Source organism: Oncorhynchus masou, chromosome 1, assembly GCF_036934945.1.
Source record: "Oncorhynchus masou masou isolate Uvic2021 chromosome 1, UVic_Omas_1.1, whole genome shotgun sequence".
Taxonomy (NCBI): Eukaryota; Metazoa; Chordata; class Actinopteri; order Salmoniformes; family Salmonidae; genus Oncorhynchus; species Oncorhynchus masou.
The window spans coordinates 39844070-39867799 of record NC_088212.1 but is presented as its reverse complement, the minus strand read 5'-3'; the positions used below and the strand labels follow the sequence as shown (position 1 = coordinate 39867799).

The window sequence follows — 23730 nt, the reverse complement described above, 5'->3', positions numbered from 1 at the left end:
TGCTTCATGTAGGCATACTCTGGTGTGATGGGAAAATCTCTCTAGGACAAAGTGACTTTTATCAATATATTTGCCTGTATTTGCTAATGTGGCTATCAAAAACAACTACAAATGCCATGATGATCTGGACGAGACTGCCGAATTGAGGCAAAGGTAAGAATCTATTGATTAACTATCTAATGTTAGCTAAATGTAGTAATTAATAAAGTGGCTAAATTTCTCTAAATGCACAATTCTGATAACAGTCTTGTGCAAGTTTTAGATTGACACAATACCTGTTAGCAAAGGGGTCAACTAGAGATGATGTGCAGGAGCTTGCATGAATTTGTAATCTTGCATGATGTCGACTTTGATGCTAATTGGCGTTTTCGAATCGGAGAGTAAATCGAGCCGAATATATTGTCGCTCGTCTACAGAGCCGTACGCGAACGGGTCTTTTTGGTGAACGTCGGGATCCGAATAGCATCTGTGAAAGAGCCGATCATTTGGCTCCCTGATTTGCATACTGCTACTAATGTTTTTTTTACATTTTTTTATCTCAAAACAACGTTTTTCTGCAGATACGTTTCAAAGTAATTATATGACGATGGTGAATCCTCCCTGCAGAAACAATACATTGGGGAGAGAGCTTCAATCTGGTCCATTTTACTTTTTTTGCAGGCCATCTAATACTTTCGCCAGGTAAAAATGCATTTGAACCAGGATTTCAATATCTGACCTACAGTAATGTTCTTTACATTGGAGTTTTCCAATTTATTTATGATTCTAAGTCGATGTTTATGCAGTTTAAACGAAGAGCCGTTTGGGATCCAAATGAGCCGTGTCTTTTACGTTAACGGAGCCAAATGAGTCGGCTCACCGAAAAAAAAATCGAAAATGCCCAACGTTCAATTACGTAAAAACTCCCAGCTCTCAGGGCGTCGCCGCTGGTCTGCTCTTTTCCCCTCCCACCGCGATGTGCCATTGGCTAACATCGGTTTGTCATAATACACTGTGGCATGCGAGGTGTTAGAAAAGTCCGCGACTTCTGTTTACACTGTAAAAAGTGAGTAGAAGATGCAGTTCTCCGGTGTGTCAGTGCCAGATTCGTTCCAACCGGTGAGAGTGACTGTCCCGTGGTCCATGATAATTACGTAGGAAGCTTTTACTGGCAGCACCTTGTGAAGGCTTGCAAGAAGAGGGTGAAACGGGAGAATCTCTCCCGGTTCAGCGTATCCACTTGAAAGTGAAGCAGCAGCTACAGTATGGTTGCGCTGACGAAGGGACGCTACCTCTCATTGGGCTTCGTGTTTCTTGTTTATTGCACAACTTGCACGAAATCTAAAGGTAAGAAATAATTCGGGTATTTGTCCATCACTGTGGGATTGATGTGTGTATTTACTTTACTTGCATTGGGTCCAGTAACTTGACAGATGCCGTTTCTCAATTACGCACTTACCCATCACTTTCACGTTGCTTGTGTTTTGCTACTGTCTCTGAAGGGCTACTTGAGTATGTTGGACACTGTTTGATAAAACTGTTTAAACCATTTGATTATCAGCATGACTTCTCTTCTGTCATCACTTCACTAGAAGGACATAGCCTACTGTTCTGGCCACGTTGCACTGCATGGTCATGTCGGCATATGCTGCTTCTTAATACAGTAGGCTACTTTGTTCCCTCCTTTACTAACGCCTTCTGTCTTATATTGAGCTGATTGAATAGCCTTAGCTTTACACCAATATGTGTGAAGTGAGATTCAACAGGCGCAATAACGGTGCCATTGTGATCACCATCATCTACAGTCCTATCCATTTAGCGAGCGAAATTATTTTTTTACACACAATGGCTAAGTAGCATATGAAAAATTAAATTCAAAGGCAAATATAGAAAGCTAGATCAAATTATGAAGATGTTCAATAAAGGAAACGGATAGACCAAACAATCACAAATTAATTTTGAATTACCATATTTCTGTCTACTTATTGAGTCATAGTATGCCTTTCAATTTGTTACTAGAATGTTACCTTAAAGCAACTTTAACCATGGCATTAACACATTTACTGACAGAACACACTTTTCAATAGACATTATTCTAACGATTAATGACCATGACATTTTCACAATGCAGTGAAAATGTCTGATTTACCCAGGGTTATAGTGTGTGTGTGTGTGTGTGTGTGTGTGTGTGTGTGTGTGTATGATCAAAAGTCCAAAGAAGGTAGGTCCCTCCCCATTTAAGAAATGTTTTGCTACAGAATTGGCTTAATGAATATGCCCCTATTGTGTATCCCAAATGACACCCTTTGTGCACTACTTCTGAACAGAGCCCTAAGGGAATATGGTGCAATTTGGGATTTAGCCCTACTGTATCCATAGTACTTCAAGGGTATGACAGATAATGCTCCCCCCACAGTTAGCTGCGGTGTGCTACTGCTGATCTGTTAAGATGTGCTACAGGTGTTGTGCACTGACTGCAGTGCTGCATTGGCTTGTCAGCTATCGCTTACTGAAAATATTACATGTCTTTATGCCTTCTACAATGAAGGCATAAACTTATTTTATTTGCATTCCTGGTCGGAAAGATATTTCCAGTAAAACTTGAATGTGGATGAGATGCATTTAATTTCAAACCAGAGGCAAAACTGACTACGTCCCCAATTGTATTCTCTTTATAGTGCACAAAGATCGCACCCTAATCCCTTTACAATGCACTACTTTTGACCAGGGCCCATAAAGGGAATAGGGTGGCTTTTGTGACAATACCAATGTATTCTCTTGGTAGAGGCCTACTGCAGTAGCCTAATAGCTCTGAAGAGAGACCTCCCTTCATGTCCCTTCCTTGCGTGTGACACATTACTCTGAGGTCAAAACAGGTGTTGCGTGCACCTTTCCTGACATGGTTGATTCTATTAACTAAAAGGCACCAACACGGTAGCCTTTCCAGCACTGGGACCTTGCCCCCGGTGCCTGCTACCACTCAACAGATTTAAGCTCTAAAATGGATACTTTGGGATTTTGTCAATTAAAGCCCTTTATCTTCTTCGAGCCAATGCTGACATGCTAGCTGCTAGACTTCCAGCCATATACTTCCAGCCATCGCGCTAAAGCTAGTTAGCAAATGCGCTAACGTCAGTTAGCAACTTCCTTCAAACTGCATGCAGACATATAAAAAGGGTATCCACAAGTTCATCTGACTCTGGGGAAGAAGATAACGAGCTTAATTGCAGAAATTCTGAAGTATCCCTTTAAGCATCAATTGAGCTGTCGAAATCCCTATTCACCCCGAATGACAATCATGCAAGGGGTCATGAACGGAGGTTCTTCCTGTGCAACACTACTTTACTTTAAGCAAGCACAGTGCACGAGGCCCTGGGGAAACTTTTAAAATGATTTTCAATTGTATCCATCCAGTCTGTGATTGTCAATTCCAATATTGCCTCATCACATGCAAGGATAAGGGATGAAGTAGCCTACAGGCCAATATGATTTCATACCATATACTGTAGTCATATTATGCTATAAACCATGCTAATTTCATGTGTATTACAGCATGTTTATAATTTAAAAAAAAGGGTTATTTGTTGTTTGCGATTCATTAAAAATATGATTTTTCTATTGATCATTTATAATGCCTGATCAGTATGGAACATGGTATTTAGATATGAAAAACTCAACCACAGTGTGTTGATTGGGTGAAGATTGTGAAAACGATGTGTTCAATAGATAATCATGGTCATACATATGAATATGATGATGCATTTCGGATGAGCTAAATATCTGATTGATGTTGCTATTCATAATGAGGTTTTGATGAGGATTGATTGGTAACTGTCAGAGAATGATGCAGATTTGACATCATAACGAGTGTATTATGGCTGGAGATGCCAACCATAAATAAATGTTATCAATGGAAGATTTCATTCTCAGTGGTGTATTAATATATGTGTCCCAAATGACACCCTTTCCCCTACATAGGGCTCCGGTCAAAAGTAGTGCACTATACGGAATAGGGTGCCATTTAGGACATGAAGTTAGGGCTTTACTTTCAGCTGGCGTCAAGCCAGCGCAATTGTGAAACGCACGCTCGTTTGCAATTTTGACCTGTTAAACCTGGCACTGTTCTATTTTCAAACCTTAGTGCCAGGATTGGTAATTTACTTGTTTTAAATGAGAACACTTGCGCTATGGTGGGAGGGGTGGCAATATCTGAGGTGTTCTTAAAAACGTGTGCCAAAGTGACAATTTCAGTATGCGGAAGCACATCTTGTCCAGCCGTGATGCACAGTGCCCATATGCACATGGGACAAGATAGATGTGCTTTTTGTGCCCGTAAACCTCGTATTTAGAAACATAAAAAACTGCCCATCCCCAATTGTTTTCTGTTTCGTTTGATTAATTAAGAAGCCCTTATAGTATGCTTCTCTTACCCTATGAGAACGAAATCTGGTTTAACAGCAATGCGTCTGATGTCATTCTTATCCCAGGCAAGCATTAGCCAAGGAGAATATCCATAGAAGGTTTCTAAACGGTCTACTCGTGAGGCTTTTGCGGACATGCTTTGCATTATTCACAATTCACATAGGCCTACCTGCAGTGCATACTCCATTCAGCTTGTATCATCCCCTTTTCCAAAGAGCGCCTCTTGTCCGTTACCAAAGACGCGCTCCTCCAAACATAGGCAATTCAAAATAGGGCTGGGTAATATGGCCAAAGTACCATGTCACAATATTTTGCACATTTTGTGACATTTAAGACTGTATTTTGTGTTTTTTTAATAATAAAAGTTCTAAATATGCTTTGTGTAGTCCATGACCCTAGGGTGGCAACACATTCATTATGTGATCTGATTGACCACTTTAAGGAATGGAACATTAGTTACATTAATAATGTTTACATATCTGGCATTACTCATCTCATATATACAGTGGGGCAAAAAAGTATTTAGTCAGCTACCGATTGTGCAAGTTCTCCCACTTAAAAAGATGAGAGCCCTGTAATTTTCATCATAGGTACACTTCAACTGTGACAGACAAAATGAGAAAAAAAATCCAGAAAATCACATTGTAGGATTTTTTATGAATGTATTTATTTGCAAATTATGGTGGAAAATAAGTATTTGTTCACCTACAAACAAGCAAGATTTCTGGCTCTCACTGACCTGTAACTTCTTGTTTTAAGAGGCTCCTCTGTCCTCCACTCATTGCCTGTATTAATGGCACCTATTTTAACTTGTTATCAGTATAAAAGACACCTGTCCACAACCTCAAACAGTCACACTCCAAACTCCACTATGGCCAAGACCAAAGAGCTGTCAAAGGACACCAGAATCAAAATTGTAGACCTGCACCAGGCTGGGAAGACTGAATCTGCAATAGGTAAGCAGCTTGGTTTGAAGAAATCAACTGTGGGAGCAATTATTAGGAAATGGAAGACATACAAGACCACTGATAATCTCCCTCGATCTGGGGCTCCACGGAAGATCTCACCCCGTGGGGTCAAAATGATCACAAGAACGGTGAGCAAAAATCCCAGAACCACACAGGGGGACCTAGGGAATGACCTGCAGAGAGCTGGGACCAAAGTAACAAAGCCTACCATCAGTAACACACTACGCCGCCAGGAACTCAAATCCTGCAGTGCCAGACGTGTCCCCCTGCTTAAGCTAGTACATGTCCAGGCCCGTCTGAAGTTTGCGAGAGAGCATTTGGATGATCCAGAAGAAGATTGGGAGAATGTCATATGGTCAGATGAAACCAAAATATAACTTTTTAGTAAAAACTCAACTCGTCGTGTTTGGAGGACAAAGAATGCTGAGTTGCATCCAAAGAACACCATACCTACTGTGAAGCATGGGGGTGGAAACATCAAGATTTGGGGCTGTTTTTCTGCAAAGGGACCAGGACGACTGATCCGTGTAAAGGAAAGAATGAATGGGGCCATGTATCGTGAGATTTTGAGTGAAAACCTCCTTCCATCAGCAAGGGCATTGAAGAGGAAATGTGGTTGGGTCTTTCAGCATGACAATGATACCAAACACACCGCCCGGGCAACGAAGGAGTGGCTTCGTAAGAAGCATTTCAAGGTCCTGGAGTGGCCTAGCCAGTCTCCAGATCTCAATCCCATAGAAAATCTTTGGAGGGAGTTGAAAGTCTGTGTTGCCCAGCAACAGCCCCAAAACATCACTGCTCTAGAGGAGATCTGCATGGAGGAATGGGCCAAAATACCAGCAACAGTGTGTGAAAACCTTGTGAAGACTTACAGAAAACGTTTGACCTCTGTCATTGCCAACAAAGGGTATATAACAAAGTATTGAGATAAACTTTTGTTATTGACCAAATACTTATTTTCCACCATAATTTGCAAATAAATTCATTAAAAATCCTACAATGTGATTTTCTGGATTTTTTTTCTAATTTTGTCTGTCATAGTTGAAGTGTTCCTATGATGAAAATTACAGGCCTCTCTCATCTTTTTAAGTGGGAGAACTTGCACAATTGGTGGCTGACTAAATACTTTTTTGCCCCACTGTATATACTGTATAATGTCATTTCAAGAGTAGGCCTAGGCTATTTCTTTCTTATTGAGATCATGCCTAACACATACAATACAATTTACGGGAGCCTTGCTACTATTTTTTATTTGAGCTGAAGTGCTATACTCTTTGAAGCTTATTACAGCATTTAGACTGTCAACACTCCAAACCATATTTTTTTTATTGTTGCTTTTGCTCTTTACTGTAGCCTATGCTATTTAATAAACTGTAGTATCAATCTACAATGGACTAGAATGGACAGCGGAATTGGAGTTGATGGGAACGCAAAGGCATTATTAAGCCATGGAACGCCTTGATTGGCCAGTGAGTGGCCAAGCTCTTAGTCTCTACCCATAGATAAATGAAGGACTGGAAATTTACCGAAGCAATGAGTCCTGGATACATTTTTATTGACTTAGTTTGCGACAAAGCACAGTATTGTGTTTCCAATTAATTGATGGAATATACATGTCCTTTGTATAAATTCTTAATTCACCTCATGCATTTCTAATACATTTTTAATGTCACCTGAAACATTATTTATTTGTGTATCCCTTAGAAGTGAGTACTATTTAGCTGTTGTTATACAGTTAGTGCAATGAAGACTGGATAAGGAAGCTGTCTAATTCATCACAATCTTTGCATTATTCAGTCAATCCGTTTGCTCCCCGAGTCAGTAGTCAGTGTAGCATCAACTGGCCCTGCAGCAACATGCAAATGCATGTATTTTATCTTTTGTCTGAGCCCTCACCCAGTGGTGCTGTTCTCTCAAACGCACAGATAGCTGTCAGCTCTACAGCCAGATCACCCACTGGATGCTCAGTCAGGCAGACTACAGTACATTCATGATCCAACCTTGTCTGTGTCCCAAATGGCACCCTATTCCCTTTATAGTAGACTACATTTGACCAGAGCCCTATGTAGTAGGGCACTATAAAGGAAGAGGATGCAATTTGGGATGTAGCCCTTAAAACCATCAACCCACCCCCTTCTTCTTCTATCCCTCCTAGAGACATTTGACGTGGAGACTCATCAAATAGCTTCATACATCAGTTCACTCGTGAACCAGGCTGCTGATTGTGCTTTTCTCTGTTAGCTGTCCTTAATATGATTGACACAGTTGGAACAACAACTGACACACAAGAAAAATACACATTGGTCTGAAATGTCCATATACATGTTTGTTGTTTTTGCAGAAACTTTACATTTCTGTTCTGCAGGGTAGCAGGGCATTGATGAAATGAGACGAAGGTCAAATTTGTTGTTTCCACTCGGAGAGAGAGTAGGGGGCTGTGATATTTCCAACTGCCGTTCTGTTCGAGAATGAATCATCAGAATCTGTCTGCCTGGGGTGTCAAAGTGTGCAGTTCAGTGCCCAGATTTACATTTAAATGAAACCAAATGGCTATACATTCAGAAGTGATATACAGTAATGGTGGTGGTATTAAAAGCACAGCCCCCTTGCTCTGTTAGAACAGCTAGTAGCTACTGCTTGAGATTGCTGTCATTTAGGCACTTTGCAGGTATTTTATGACTCGTCTTTCAGGATTATTAAATACAATACATGCATCCATTTCAGTTGTTGATTCCTTTCTTTGTATGAGCATACAGTACAGCTCATATAGGTGGGTGCACTACTCTCTTTTCTGTGCTTTTCTCTTTGTGACAATGTGCATCATTATCCAGCTCTAATATAGCTGTTTGGCTTGGAGAGAAAGTGTTTAAAGTGGATAACTAGCTTCAAATTACACCCCAGATGGTGTTACTGTGAGTGAGCTCTTTCTCTCACTCTCACCGACAACTTGGACAAATCAATATAGGCATTGCCTGAAAGGAAGAAAAAAAACCAGCATTGTTTTGAATTCCATTAGTCAATGCCCGTGTCATGATGGACTAATCTTCAGTATAAACACATTGAGATCTTGGTACTAGAAAGTTCTATCTGCAAAAATATAATAATTGGCTTCAAAGTTCCGAACCCTCATTAGTTTGAATGGTGTCAGTAATTTTTACCTTGTAATATTTGAACTTAACTACATGCATTTGTGGTATTTTAGAGTACTGTATTGGTAGAGAACATTGAAAAGAACAAGTCAACTCAATTTTGACAGAGAATATAATCCCAAGCTCTCAAAATTGTTCACTCGTTGCCTACTGCACCCACCTAACTAAGAGCTGCTTGAATAAGTGTGTACACAACCTTTCCTCGATGCTCTAATGCTGAACAACAGAAAAGTGCTTAAATTCAAGAGACCGTTTGAAAGTATGTTAAGCGTTAACAGACAGTGGAAATATGGAGGGGAGAGCGGAGCATCATAGAGGAGAGTGGGCACTTGATGACTGGGCGAGGGAATATTATTTTCTGGGAGCCTGAGAAATGTGGCCGCTCTAGGGACTAATTAAAGCAAGGTCTAAAGTGCTTGCAGCTTGTAACCCAGTGCTTGTATGACTCCTTTATGTTATGCAGTTCAGAGACAGAACCAACACTGCAGCGTCTCTGAAAGAGATCATGGTCTTTGTTCATGTCTCTACTGAATCTGTCCACACCCTAGTTGTCTAGCCCCCAGTTAGCTTCTCTGTGTAGTGAGAAATAGTCACTGGTAAGTTGTCACGTGTCATAGTAAGGACAAAAAACTAGACAGAATCGCAATAAAGTTGCATACATGTGTTCCCTTCATCACATGCATATTTTCTTTTTCCAAGCATGAAATAATCCTACTTTGTACTAAAGAGCTATTACTTCCAAGCGGCAGGCACCCTAGTACCCATTTGCAAATCTTCCTTGGTTAATACCATTGCCTAATTTGTCAGTGACTTAAAGTGAAATTATGCAAATAACATTTAAAATGAGGAAAATAATTACAATTGTAACTCCAAGGTAACTGATTCGATTATTGTTTTGTAAATATATATATATATATCTATCCTGAACAAAAATATAAACACAACATGTTAATTGTTGGTCTCATGTTTCATGAGCTGAAATAAAAGATCCCAGAAATGTTCCATACACCCAAAATTGTATCTCTCAAATTGTGTGTAAAAATGTGTTTACATCCCTGCACCTTATGCTGGGGCCAATAAAAGGCCACTCTAAAATGTGCAGTTCGTCACACAACACAATGCTACAGTTTTGAAGGACCGTGCAATTGGTATGCTGACTGCACGGATGTCCACCAGAGCTGTTGCCAGAGAATTGAATGTTCATCTCTCTACCATAAGCCACCTCCAATGTCCTTTGGCAGTACATCCAACCGGCCTCACAACCGTGGAGCCATGCCAGGCCAGGATCTCCATATCCAGCTTTTTCACCTGTGGGATCGTCTGAGCCCAGCCAGTTGTACAGCTGATTAAACTGTGGTTTGCACAACCAAACTGTCAAACATTCTCAGGGAAGCTCATCTCCATGCTCATTGTCCTCATCAGGGTCTTGACTTGACTGCAGTTCGCCGTCGTAAACGACTTCAGTGGGCTAATGCTCACCTTCGATGGCCACTGTCACACTGGAGAAGTCTGCTCTTGTTTTAAGGTGTCTGTGACCAACATGCATATCTGTATTCCCAGTCATGTGAAATCCATAGATTAGAGCCTCAATCATTTATTTAAATTGTCTGATTTCCTTATATGAACTGTATGAAATTATTGCATGTTGCGTTTTTATATTTTTGTTCAGTGTAGTTTTCAGAGTTAAATGAGTCTTGAGTATGCCAACCAGATCTGCAAAAAGAAACAGAACGGCTCAGTTTTTAACAAAAAATGTTACGTTAACTGCTAGCCACATTACTTTGGAACAGTTTGCTCATAAGAAATGTTTGAATAGTTTGCTAATACAAATCTTTGTTTGAATAAGAATCTTTCTAATAGTATACTAATACAAATCTTTATTTGCTAAAAATTGTCTTCGTATTCACCCTGGAAGCAGATGGCACTGTGTGTGTCATGCGGGTTGTTTAGTGTTGGGTGGTTTATGGTTTACCTGTTATAATTTTATCAGAATTGGCACAGTTTTGTTTTCTTTACACATTTTGCGGAAATAATTTTGTATGAATCATTTGCCATTGCGATTGTTTTTGTGATAGCGCGAGTGTCTAACACACTGATTTGACCATGTTGTCCAAATATGGGGGTGACTGGCTAACTTTACTATATCAGTATTTACAGATGGTCTGCACCAGATGTGCTTTTTACAAGAGTTCTTACGATAGCATCCTCTTTAGCAAAATGCCAAGCAGCCATAACACCTACTCGGCACACACACACTTCTGTAAGACTGTTTACATCGTTATGAAAAACCCTTGCTAACAAAAGTTATGTTTAATTAGCATGAACATAATGTTTCTTTGTCCCTCAGTACAAAAGACTGCTGATTGGAGAGGTTGAAAGTGGTATATTTATCAGAAATAGAAAATGTACCTGTCCAAATGTTCTCTCAAGGGCTCACTTCAATTCAACATACAATGCAGTATTTACGCTGTAGCATTTACGGCATGTTTTTTACGCAACAGGCCGTGGGCGGGGGACAGTATCAAATTTGTTATTGCACAACCACTTCTAAGGCAGATCTCTGATTTGAATCCTGCCATGAGCCTTCATGTAGTTACAGGTATGTCAGTTGCAAAGAAAGCCAATATCTTTCATTCTGTCAGAGAAAATTCAATATTATTATCGAAATACATGTCATGTTGATTTATGGGTGAATTGCTGAAATGTATATTTGACTATCTCAAACAAATGGCCTTTTGATAGTGAGGTTCCTCAGTAAAGTGTGGGCTGTCCTTTGAACCTGTTAGTTCTATTCTATTGACCCGTGTTGAGGGTACAATATTGAGTTGGATGACCTAGAAAGGATTTTTTCTTTCAGTAATACAACTGAAATCCACAGCTCTGTAGTGGTTAGGGAGTATTATGTCCACTAGCTTTCAAATTAAGGACCATAACATACTATAAAGTTAATCTATGCTAATTCACCTCTATTGTTTGCCCTTCTATTCACAGTAACAGTTACAAGTATTGATTTTGAATGAGCATTGTGTGAACCTAAAGGTTTTACATGGTGTTAATTATTGGACATTTTTATATATGGGGCACTGAAATGTGTAGTTAAAGTGCGGAGAGCAGCGCTTCACTCTTCAGTGTGGATGGATGGACGGACAGTGTCATAGTGAGCTGGCCCCAATGGTGACCTATTACGTACCTAGTACACAATCTCCATCCTCAGTCAGTCCACCAGAATAGGGTTAGGCATGAGTAATGGAGTACTCGAACTGACGTCATAGCTCGATCATTGACCAGAGATCAATTTTTTTTAGTCTGGAAAACCATTTGGTGGAATGTGCTTTGAAATTTGTCTTGAAGACTATGTTAATTTACTCCATTTGTACATGTGCAAAAATCATGTCAGTACTCAAAACAGTCCAAAAATGTCAAATGCCCATCCCTAATCCAAAATGACACCCTATTACAGGGATCATCATCTAGATTCAGCCGCAGGCAGTTTTTTGTTTTCTTGAACGGATGGTCCGGAACATAATTACAAATAGTTGTATTAGTATGTAAGGGATACGCGTGGTATACTGTACATCGTCCAACAAAGTGCTTAGTTGCAGGTTCATGCTTGACAATGCAACAATAAGAAACATTTTAAGATAAAAATACAAACATGAAGTAAATGGCTCAGTAGAGTAGAATAATACATTTGAGCATAAGTATAATACAGGAAGGCACAATTTATAGCCGGTGTATAAATTGAGCAGTATAACGAGTCTGGTAGCAGTGTGTGTGTGTGTGTGTGTGTGCGCGCATGAGTGAGTGCATGTGTGCTAAGGTGCAAAGAATCAGAGCAGGTGGTTAGTCTAGTTCAAGTGTTCAGCAGTCTAATGGCTTGAAGATAGAAACTGTCTCAGACAGTTGGTGTCAGACTTCATGCTCCGATGCCGTCTGCCCGATAGTAAGGCAGGGAACAGCTCGTGGCTGGGGTGTGTTGGGTCCTTGATGATGCTACATGCCTTTTAACAAGCCCTAACAGATATATTTAACTGAAACATAATCATTTCAAACCTTGCTTACATTTGTATACAATCACGTGCCTCTCTATTACGCTTGGAAATACTTGAACAGATTTCCAAAATTAACATCACTTGTAGCTGACTTTCCCGTGGGTTGTCCTACAAAGAAAGCTAGGTTTAATCAGGGTTTTCTAAAGCTAACAAGCTCTGGTCACACATGGCTAGTCAAACACTGGACTACATTGAAACCATGCTGAAACATCAATCCATGGCGAGTCAGTGCCACATTTTTATTTGTGCTGAAATCAAAATGAAAGAAGCTTTATCTTGCAAATTCAGAGGCCTATGGTCTGAAATAGGCTTTTAGAAGTGCCACAAGCACCTTTTTTTATTTTGGACTCCTATCGATAAAATAATTGTGTTAAAGATGCACTATGCAGAAATCACGCTGCCATTTCCTGGTTGCTAAAATTCTAATAGTTTGCCTAATTTTAGTTTGTGACAAAACATGATGTCATTCTGTAGAGAATCACTGTACCATCTGAACCGCTGTGAAATATACAGGTCAAATAGGGGAGAGGCGTTGTGCCGCGAGGTGTTGCTTTATCTCTTTTTTTGGAACCAGGTTTGCTGTTTATTTGAGCAATATGAGATGGAAGGAAGTTCCAAAATGTGCTGCTCTGTTCTGTGCCAGCTGCAGTTTAACTAGGTCTTTCCTTGCAGCACTGGACCACATGACTGGACAGTAATCAAGATTAGACAAAACTAGAGCCTGCAGAACTTGCTTTTTGGAGTGTGGTCTCAAAAAAGCAAAGCATTTCTTTATTACGGCCAGACCTCTCCCCTTCTTTACAACCATTGAATATATATGTTTTGACAATGACAGTTTACAATTTAAGGTAACGGCAAGTAATTTAGTCACCTCAACTTGTTCAACAGCCACACCATTCATTACCAGATTCAGCTGAGGTCTAGAACTTAAGGAATGATTAGTACTAAACCCAATGCTCTTAGTTTTAGAGATGTTCAGGACCAGTTTATTACTGGCCACCCATTCCAAAACAGACTGCAACTCTTTGTTAAGGTTTTCAGTGACTTAATTTGCTGTGGTTGCTGATGCTTTGTTTAATGCCAGTGGCAGGTCATTGGTAAAAATAGAAAAGAGTAGAGGGCCTAGAGAGCTGCCCTGCGGTACACCACACTTTACATTTTTGACATTAGAGAAGCTTCCATGAAAGAAAACCTTCTGAGTTCTATTAGATAGATTGCTCTGAATCCACGATATGGCAGAGGTTGAAAAGCCATAACACATACATTTTTTCAACAACAGGTTATGGTCAGGCTATGGTCAATATTATCAAAGGCTGCACTGAAATCTAACAGTACAGCTCCCACAATCTTCTTATTTCTTTCAACCATCAGTCATTTGTGTCAGTGCCCTTCTCTATAAGCATGCTAAAAGTCTGTTGTTAATTTGTTTACAGAGAAATAGCATTGTATTTGTTCAAACACAATTTTCTCCAACAGTTTGCTGTCTGTTAGAACCAGTGAAGGCTGCTTTACCACTCTTGGGTAGCGGAATTACTTTGGCTTCCCTCCAGGCCTGAGTACAAAGACTTTTCTCTAGGCTCAGATTAAAAAATATGACAGATAGGAGTGGCTATAGAGTCAGCTACCATCCTCAGTAGCTTTCCATCTAAAGTTGTCAATGCCAGGAGGTTTGTCATTATTGATCGATAACAATAATGTTTCCACCTTTCCCACACTAACCATACTTTTCTTTCATTATTTGTTGTTTTATGCATGAATACAATTGCTCACTGTTGGCATTTCCTGCCCAAGTTTACCCACTTTGCCAATGAAATAATCATTAAAATAATTGGCAAAGTCAAATGGTTTTGTGATGAATAAGCCATCTGATTCGATGAAAGATGGAATTGAATTTGTTTTTCTGCCCATAGTTTAATTATTTTAAAGTACTCAAGTCCCCCCCCCATTCTTTATATCATGGATCTTGGCTTCATAATACAGTTTCTTCTTCTTTTTGTTGAGTTTAGTCACACATTTTCTCAATTTTCAGTAAATAATCCAGTCAGATGTACAGCCAGACTTATTAGCCACTCCTTTTGCCCCATCTCCTTCAACCATGCAGTTTTTCAATTCCTCATCAATCCATGGATCCTTAACAGTCAGTTTCTTAACAGGTGCATCTTTATCAATAATTGGAAGAAGCAATTTCAGAAATTCATCAAGTGCAGCATCTGGATGCTCCTCATTAATCACATCAGACCAACACATATGTTTGAAACTGGTATACAAAACCGGAAGTAAAAGACACAAAAACTAAATTTTAAAGATGTTAAGCATAGAAATAGCGCACGTAGAACAGATCTACCACTTATTATAGATACTTTCAATGAGAATGAAAGATCTAAAACTCACATTTCTATGTGAATTGGGTCAGGTCACCAAAAAAGTTACATATTGTAGCTTTAAGTCATACAAAAGTGTTACTGTGCGTGAAGTTTAAAATGTATTCTATTATTACTAAATGTGTAATGTGATATATTTTACCATTACTATTTTAATTTACAAAAATGTAGTAATCAAATAGGGGGTGATGACACAATCTTTGCAAGAGGGAGGGTATCTTAATTGGTCCTCAACTCGTGGCTATGTCATTTCATTCAGGGTAAGTGGAGTTAGCCGTGAGTTAGCCTGCCCCAGAGCAGGTTAGTTCTGAAGGATTCGTTGCCAGAAATCTGCTCCTTTTTTTCTCTTTTCCCAACGCACTAGACGATCCAGATCAGCCCAAACATTTCGAGCTTCTACTTTTAAAAATCCATCTCTCCAGAAATAAGTCCCTCACTGTTGCTGCTTGTTATAGACCCCCCTCAGCTCCCAGCTGTGCCCTGGACACCATATGTGAATTGATTGCCCCCCATCTATCAGCAGAGTTCGTACTGCTAGGTGACCTAAACTGGGATATGCTTAACACCCCAGCCGTCCTACAATCTAAGCTAGATGCCCACAATCTCACACAAATGATCAAGGAACCTACCAGGTACAACCCCAAGTCTGTAAACATGGGCACCCTCATAGATATCATCCTGACCAACTTGCCCTCTAAATACAACTCTGCTGTTTTCGACCAGGATCTCAGCGATCACTGCCTCATTGCCTGCGTCTGTTATGGGTCCGCTGTCAAACAACCACCCCTCATCACTGTCAAATGCTCCCTAAAACACTTCTGCGAGCAGGCCTTTCCAATTGACCTGGCCCGGGTATCAACCTCATCCTGTCAGTAGAGGATGCCTGGTTGTTCTTTAAAAGTTCTTTCCTCACCATCTTAAATAAGCATGCCCCTTTCAAAAATGTTTGAACTAAGAACAGATATAGTCCTTGGTTCACTCCAGACTTGACTGCCCTTGACCAGCACAAAAACATCCTGTGGCATACTGCACTAGCTTGGAATAGCACCCGCGATATGCAACTTTTCAGGGAAGTCAGGAACCAATATACACTGTCAGTTAGGAAAGCAAAGGCTAGCTTTTCCAAACAGAAATTTGCATCCTGCAGCACTAATTCCCAAAAGTTTTTGGGTACTGTAAAGTCCATGGAGAATAAGAGCACCTCTCCCCAGCTACCCACTGCACTGAGGTTAGGAAACACTGTCACCACTGATAAATCCACAATAATCATTTCAATAAGCATTTCTCTACGGCTGACCATGCACTCCACCTGGCTACCCCAGCCTCGGCCAACAGCTCTGCACCCCCCGCAGCAACTGGCCCAAGCCCCCCCCCACTTCTCCTTCACCCAAAACCAGACAGCTGATGTTCTGATAGATCTGCAACATCTGGATCCCTACAAATCAGCTGGGATAGGCAATCTGGACCTTCTCTTCCTAAAATTATCTGCCGCCATTGTTGCAACCCCTATTAGGAGTCTGTTCAACTTCTCTTTCGTATTGTGTGAGAATCCTAAAGATTGGAAAGCGGCCAAGGTCATCCCCCTCTTCAAAGGGGGAGACACTCTAGACTCTAAAGTCTTCGAAAGCCAGGTGAACAAACAGATCGCCGACCATTTCGAATCCCACCGTACCTTCTCTGCTATGCATTCTGGTTTCTGAGTTGGTCAAGGGTGCACCTCAGCCACGCTCAAGGTCCTAAACAATATCATAACCGCCATCGATAAAAGACAGTACTTGTGCAGCCGTCTTCATCGGCCTTGTCAAGGTTTTCGACTCTGTCAATCACCTTATTCTTATTGGCAGACTCAACAGCCTTGGCTTCTCTAATGACTGCCTCGCCTGGTTCACTAAATACTTCTCAGATAGAGTTCAGTGTCAAATCGGAGGGCCTGTTGTCCGGACCTCTGGCAGTCTCTATGGGGGTCCCACAGGGTTAAATTCTTGGGTCGACTCTTTTCTTTGTATATTTCAGGGATGTCGCTCTTGCTGCGGGTGATTCTTTGATCTACCTCAACGCAGACAACACCCTTTTCTGTATACTTCTGGCCCTTCTTTGGACACTGTGTTAACAAACCTCAAAATGAGCTTCAATGCCGTACAACACTCCTTCCTTGGCCTCCAACTGCTCTTACATGCTAATAAAACTAAATGCATGCTCTTCGACCTATCGCTGCCTGCACCTGCCGCCCGACTAGCATCACTACTCTGGACGGTTCTGACTTGTGGACTCTGGCTAGACTGTAAACTCTCCTTCCAGACTCATATTATGCATCTCCAATCCAAAATGTTGTCTAGAATCGGCTTCCTATTTCACATCAAAGCCTCCTTCACTCATGCTGCCAAACATACCCTCGTAAAACTGACTATCCTACCGATCCTTGACTTTGGCAATGTCATTTACAAAATAGCCTCCAACGCTCTACTCAGCAAATTGGATGCAGTATATCAGGGTGCCATCAGTTTTGTCACTGAAGCCCCATATACTACCCACCACTGCGACCTGTATGCTCCTGTTGGCTGGTCCTCGCTACATGTTCGTCGCCAAACCCACTGGCTCCAGGTCATCTGTAAGTTTTTGCTAGGTAAAGCTCCGCCTATCTCAGTCCACTGGTCACCATAGCAACACCCACCCATAGCACGTGCTTCAGCAGATATATTTCACTGGTCATCCCCAAAGCCAACACCTCCTTTGGCTGCATTTCCTTCCAGTTCTCTGCTGCCAATGACTGGAACGAATTGTCCCTCACTAACTTTAAGCATCAGCTGTCAGAGCAGGTTACCGATGGCTGCAGCTGTACAAGGCCCATCTGTAAATAGACCATCCAACCAACTACCTTCCTCATCCCCATATTTGATTTTGTTTTTCTGCTCTTTTGTACACCAGTATTTCTATTTGCACATTCTCATCTGCACATCTACCACTCCAGTGTTAATTGCTATATTGTAATTACTTCACCACTATGGCCTATTTATTGCCTTACCTCCTTACTTCATTTGCACACACTGTATACAGATTTTTCTTTTGTGTTATTTGCTGTATGTTTGTTTATCCCATGTGTGACTGTTGTTTTTGTTGCACTGCTTTGCTTTATCTTGGCCATGTCGCAGTTGTAAATGAGAACTTGTTCTCAACTGACCTACCTGGTTAAATAAAGGTGAAATAAATACAAATATAAAAAATAAAAAAATTCTGCCACTGTCTTCTTATTGGCTTGGCCTTAGGCATATATCACGGTCGCAAGGCATATGAACTAACAGGTTACAGAGCAAACAATGCAATTATCGCATCACAGGTTGTAATATGGCATTTGTTTTCTGGCTTGGCATACCCAGTGATTTTACCCACGCTTTGCTACAAGTCAGTCTGATGGTCTTTTCACTGTTTCTTTAGCCTCTTCATCTGAGGCCCGGGGGTCAGCTGTTCAAACATGTCCTCTGATGATCCATCGAGCAAATTCAGTGGGAGAGAACAGAGCAGAACAGTCAGTGCTGTAGGACAAGTTGTGATAAATAGAGTGTAGAAACACAGCCATGGCACACTCTGGTCCGCCAGGCTAAGCAGTTTCTATAATGGGTCCATGGTAGCTATTCAGACCTTATTGGACTATTCATTCCATTATTATTTCCCACTTGTCAAAAACTGGTTGAATCAATGTTATTTCCATATCATTTCAACCAAAAAAAATGTAATGCGCTGACTTTGAATCAATGTGGAAAACTGATTGGAAATGAGTTAGTTGACAACTCAACCATATGTTGAACTGACGACTGTGCCCAGGTGGGTTATGAAAAGCCCAATACTGTGAGTGTTCTCTGGTCCTCTGTCTTAGAAACACACTTGACTGCCCAGCTATGCCACAGAAAAGCTAGCAATTTGGTGGCATAGTTAGAGGCATTTCAAGCCGAGGAGTGAGCTTTTCATTCCAACTTGGTTACATATAGAGGCTGCTGAGACGAAACTAGTTCAGAGAGAAGAACTGCCAAGGACAACGGGGGTTCAGTCTGGATATTGGGTTATTTGATCAATGCAGCAGTATCCATTTTGATAAGTGAAGAAGTGTTTCTATGTAAATTAGACTTGGAGAGCATTCTACTATTCATCTTCCAGCATTCGAGTTCTACAATGTGCACCACCAGATTTTGACTGACGTGGAAGTATGAAGATTGATGCATAGCTGAACAGTTTTTGACCATGCTGTCAAAATTAAATGGCATATGAACCGACTGTTTTGATCCGTTATTCACGTAGAACCACATCCCAGTTAGCCCATATCCTTTTGTTTCACCCTGGAATTTTGCTTCAGTTCTATGTCAGCTGTTGAGTTTGTTTTTAATATTACTATGGTCTATAGACACCGTCATCTTGATTGTAAACTTTTCCTGACTTGCAATTTTCTTGACTGCTTATCTGTTTTTTTTTATGTCCTATCTCCTTGTGGCAGTCTGTTCCCACCCTCCCTACCGTACCCTCCCTTTTCATATAAACTCACTCACTGTGAGTTTCAACTGAATTGATGAATGATCAGAGTACGCCTCAAGGGTGCTGGCTACAGTGAAACTGAGTAATACAAAAACACATTTAAAAACTGTCACAGGGGCGGAAGCATCAGGCATCAGTTTACAAGGAGCAGAGACGGTTTCGGCATATTTCAAGCCACGGTTTTGGACAGGATAATGAGGCAGACGGTACATGTGGTGAAGACTTGGGACAGCTGCAGTTAAGTCCTCACCGCTCCTCAGCCGGATGTCAAAAGCATTATGATACAACACCCGAAGAGGTACATCTCCCACCATATCCTGATGATGCCATGGCTCTTGGTTAGAGGGCTCTCAAAGTCTCATGGTTGAATGTCTAGGAGGGTTAACTGTTGCGTTTGTCTAAGCTATACCTATATGAGGACCCTTTTCTGTTTCTTGTGTTTTATTTTGCGATCAAGTTTTCATTCAGTGTAGTTACAGACTTCTTTTGTTAGGCCTTTTTAATGAGCATGTGTAGGAGGTGGATAACAGTAGACTTTGATCTGTGGTGGCGTTTATTGATTTTCCTCTGACTCAGTCAGCATTTATGAAAACGGCATTGTACTCCAAGCTGAGTGACTTTTGGTTTGTTATTTCCCTGAAGGCATCCTCTTGAATGTTTCCCTTTAAAAGACTGTTTTTGTTCTTAAATACCTCTTGAGGGTCAGCTCCATTGTGGGTCCCACAAACCTCACATTTTAAGATCATGATGTATTCATCTCGCCCTTTCAGGTCACGCTGCAGCTTTGTTGGTTTTCTTCCGTACCCACACGCCACACGCCAAGATCATATCGGTTTTTTGAAGCTGTAGTAAGCATTGTATGGAAATATTCACATTTCTAAATTGTATCCGACTGAGCTATACTTGTCCTTTGCGTGCAATGAAGTAGCCTAGTGTCGGCCCGAGGCGGTAGGCATCCAAGCTCACAGTGATTTAATGTCATGTTCTTAGTGGAAGGACACACACTGAGATAAGAGCCATCTTCTATTTTATAGGAGTCCATTCTGCCCTCTTATATATCCCAGGGCATGTGAGACCCATCCACTTCCTCCCTGAAAAAAGCTATCCCTCATGGAGGGAGCAGAAATCACCTCCTAACAGTAAAAAGCTTTTAACGTCACCCCTCTTGCCATGCCAAGAATGCACCCTGCCATGTTTCTGATCTGAGGGCATAGAGACCGGTGCCGTAGCCTTACTGTACTGTATGAACTCATCGGTGCTGGTGCCATTTATGTAATGAACACATCAACATCAATAATGCAGTCATGTGATTAACAGGTCAGAAAATATAGCTAGCTATCAATAAGCTCTTATGCAAATGTTCATTTAGAATAAAGTATAATTAATGGAAGATCATTGTTGTACATTCCAAATCCAACTGATGATGAGTAGGCACAGCAACTGAGTAGGCACAGCAACTGATTTAGCTACAGGTTACGAGAGTGATGTACAATGCTGCACACTACACTGCATAAATACAAACTGGGATCCAGACATTAATCTGATGGAGTACTGAGGGGGAACAAAATCTCTATATTTTCTAAGCTGATTTACACTGACAATATAGTATTATTACTAGAACAACATGTATACTGTAGCAGACTATACATTTTCAGAGATTTCTGTTGATCCATTGGCAACGGAGGATATCATACAGTTGTTGGATGCATGTGTTGCACAATACAAGTTTGCATTTAGATAGAATTGCAGGAGCATCCAAACTGACTGTAAGAAAAAAAGAAGATGGCAAGTAATCTATCAGCACCTTGAGGAATGAGCAGTCCTTGGGGCTGAATGTGAAACAGAAAGGTAATTGCAGAAAATGGAGGAAAGCATAGACCAGTGTAGAATTTTGCAGCACTTCAATGGCCTTCTAGATTAATTCTCAGCTCGGCTTTGACTGTTTATCTGCCGCGGGAAAATTAATGCACACGTAAATGGAATGGAATTAGACTGGCGTTTACTCTTTCATTTTGTATGTTTAAATTCAAGTTTTTGTTTTTTTACTCGTATGCATTAATTTCCTGAACATTGTAGATTAACTATAAATGTATAATTAGAATACAAAGAATCACAATTGGTGGGGCAGTGGTTTTACAGTTGGACCAGTGTACCTATGTGTTCATGGAAACCCAACACATAGCCTACCTTTGACAGCAGTCCCTGTGCTCTGTGATGTGTGCATATGAAATGTTCCTTATCGTTTTCTTGTATGTTGTTGTAGAATAACAGTGAGCTTTTATCTCAATCACTTTGTCCAACTTCCTACTGAACGAAATATAAATCTCCATCATACGATTAGGTGAAAATCATAAAAAATCCCTAACATTCGTATGAGCACCTCCATTATTTTAATGGCAGATGTAAGGAGGGCCTCTATTCCTGCTCTGTAATGGCTGAGAGGTCAATACTGATAGTAAAAACTGAATTGTGATTGGTAGGCTGAATGAGAGATCCTCTGGTCACTGTTAAGACTTGCAAACCTTTATGATGCTTAGTGTACCACAGCTGGAATACATTGCCCCTCCACCACCCTAACTCCATTTTGTGAAACTTTTCCACGTCTCAAATGGCACCCTATTCCCTATGTAGTTAGCACTACTTTCCTCAATTCATTTTGGTGCCATCCCTTGACGGTGCTATCCCATGTGCTGGGATGACTGTTTTGCTGTTGCTGTTTGCCAAGGGTGACCTCCCTATTCCTTATTGACCATTTGTTTGTTTGTAGTAGTCTAATCCATGATCAGTTTAACTTGTTTGCTAGGAAATAAAAGCTTCCAACCAGTTCAATAGTATTGATGCATGACCTGTTGGCAATGGTTATTCTAACGAAGGTTGAGCAACACTGGTCCAAAACTAATTGCTTTGTCGGTCTTTAGTATGCTACACTAACCTGGGGTAATTTAACAGAGTGCACAGCAAAGGAGCTCTGACTATCTGGCTCAACCACTACCACTACTGACTGTCCCCAAGCAGGTCCTCTATTGATGGCTGTAGACCGTTAGCTCTGCACTCACTTGGAAGAAGAACGTAATTGAATCTCCATTTGCAACCGGCTAAATCAATTGGAAACGGGGTTGCTTAAGAAATTGCCTTTAATGACATGGACATCCTCCGATTGTCAAGTTTTCCAGGAGGAGGGTGTGGTGGGAATGAGTTTGGGTTTGATTTGTGTTACAGGTTATACCACAGAGAACAGTGTGATCTTTGATTAGAATCAAATTATCTTCATAAACAACAGTTTTATTTTATGATTTAGATACCCTATTGACGAATTCTAAAGGCCCCTTCACTTTCATTTAATAATTATCACAATCGGTACAGTAGATAGCTGCATCAGAAAGAAGAACATGAGCAGTATATTTATAATGAGCCCATTATTACATATTTACAAACCTAATTTCATTGGCTAAGTCGTAACAGTTGGACCGTGTGGCTCTGCGGTTTTTAACTCTGTAGGACGCTGAAGACATTCAACCTTGAAGTGGTAGTTTAACTCTAGGATAGTCATGATTTTAAATGGGTAGCCCTTTACACTCACAACCCGTATATGGGTTGAAAATGTCAGATTTGGTCACTGATATGCCTATATATGAGGTCAGAGCTCAGGGTCTCCGCTTTACAGTGCTCTAATTTGGGATTCAACTCACAGACGTTCTAAATGTGAGCACCAATCACAATAACATGATTTATTGGGCTACTTTTGCTAAATTTTTGGTCTGAGAGCGGGGAATCCAAATGTGCACTTCACAATTCCATATTACAAAACTCCTGCCATTTACAGTATCAATGTTTATGAACGCTATGTTTGATGTACAGTTACAAGGATGACATGGCTTCATACTCTGGCTTGTTTTAAACTGAATGCACCTATATTTGCCGCGGAACACGCACATGAATGCACTCATGAATCCATTCTCTGCTCACCAAAATGGTTGTTTCTCTGATGTGCCTTGCACTGTATGCATTGTACAATTTAGCTAGTCATGTTGGCAATAGAATAAGCTTTCAAAGGATGCCCACCTGACCCAGATTGCGATTTATAATGGACCGTTTTTGGATTGTGTAAACAACAACAGTAATTGTGTAAAGGCAGGGATGCAGGGTTGTGTTCCAAACGAAACAACTACAAATGTGCTTGCTCTTGTTCCTCAACGGCACAGCTAGGAGACCTGAAAAAAAACAACTTTCTTTTGAGTCATATAAACGTGCATTGAAA

The 23730-nt window shown here is 40.7% G+C and overlaps 1 protein-coding gene across 2 annotated transcripts in view; it reads left to right on the top strand.

Moving 5' to 3' along the window:
• The first annotated feature begins 1015 nt into the window (after positions 1–1015).
• Positions 1016–23730, top strand: part of LOC135544023 (netrin receptor UNC5D-like) — a 214807-nt gene continuing 192092 nt past the window's right edge. For both annotated transcript variants that reach the window (XM_064971374.1, XM_064971364.1), the window contains exon 1: positions 1016–1326. In XM_064971374.1, the coding sequence (XP_064827446.1) occupies positions 1245–1326 (82 nt within the window). In that variant the 5' untranslated portion in view covers positions 1016–1244. The remainder of the gene's footprint in view (positions 1327–23730) is intronic.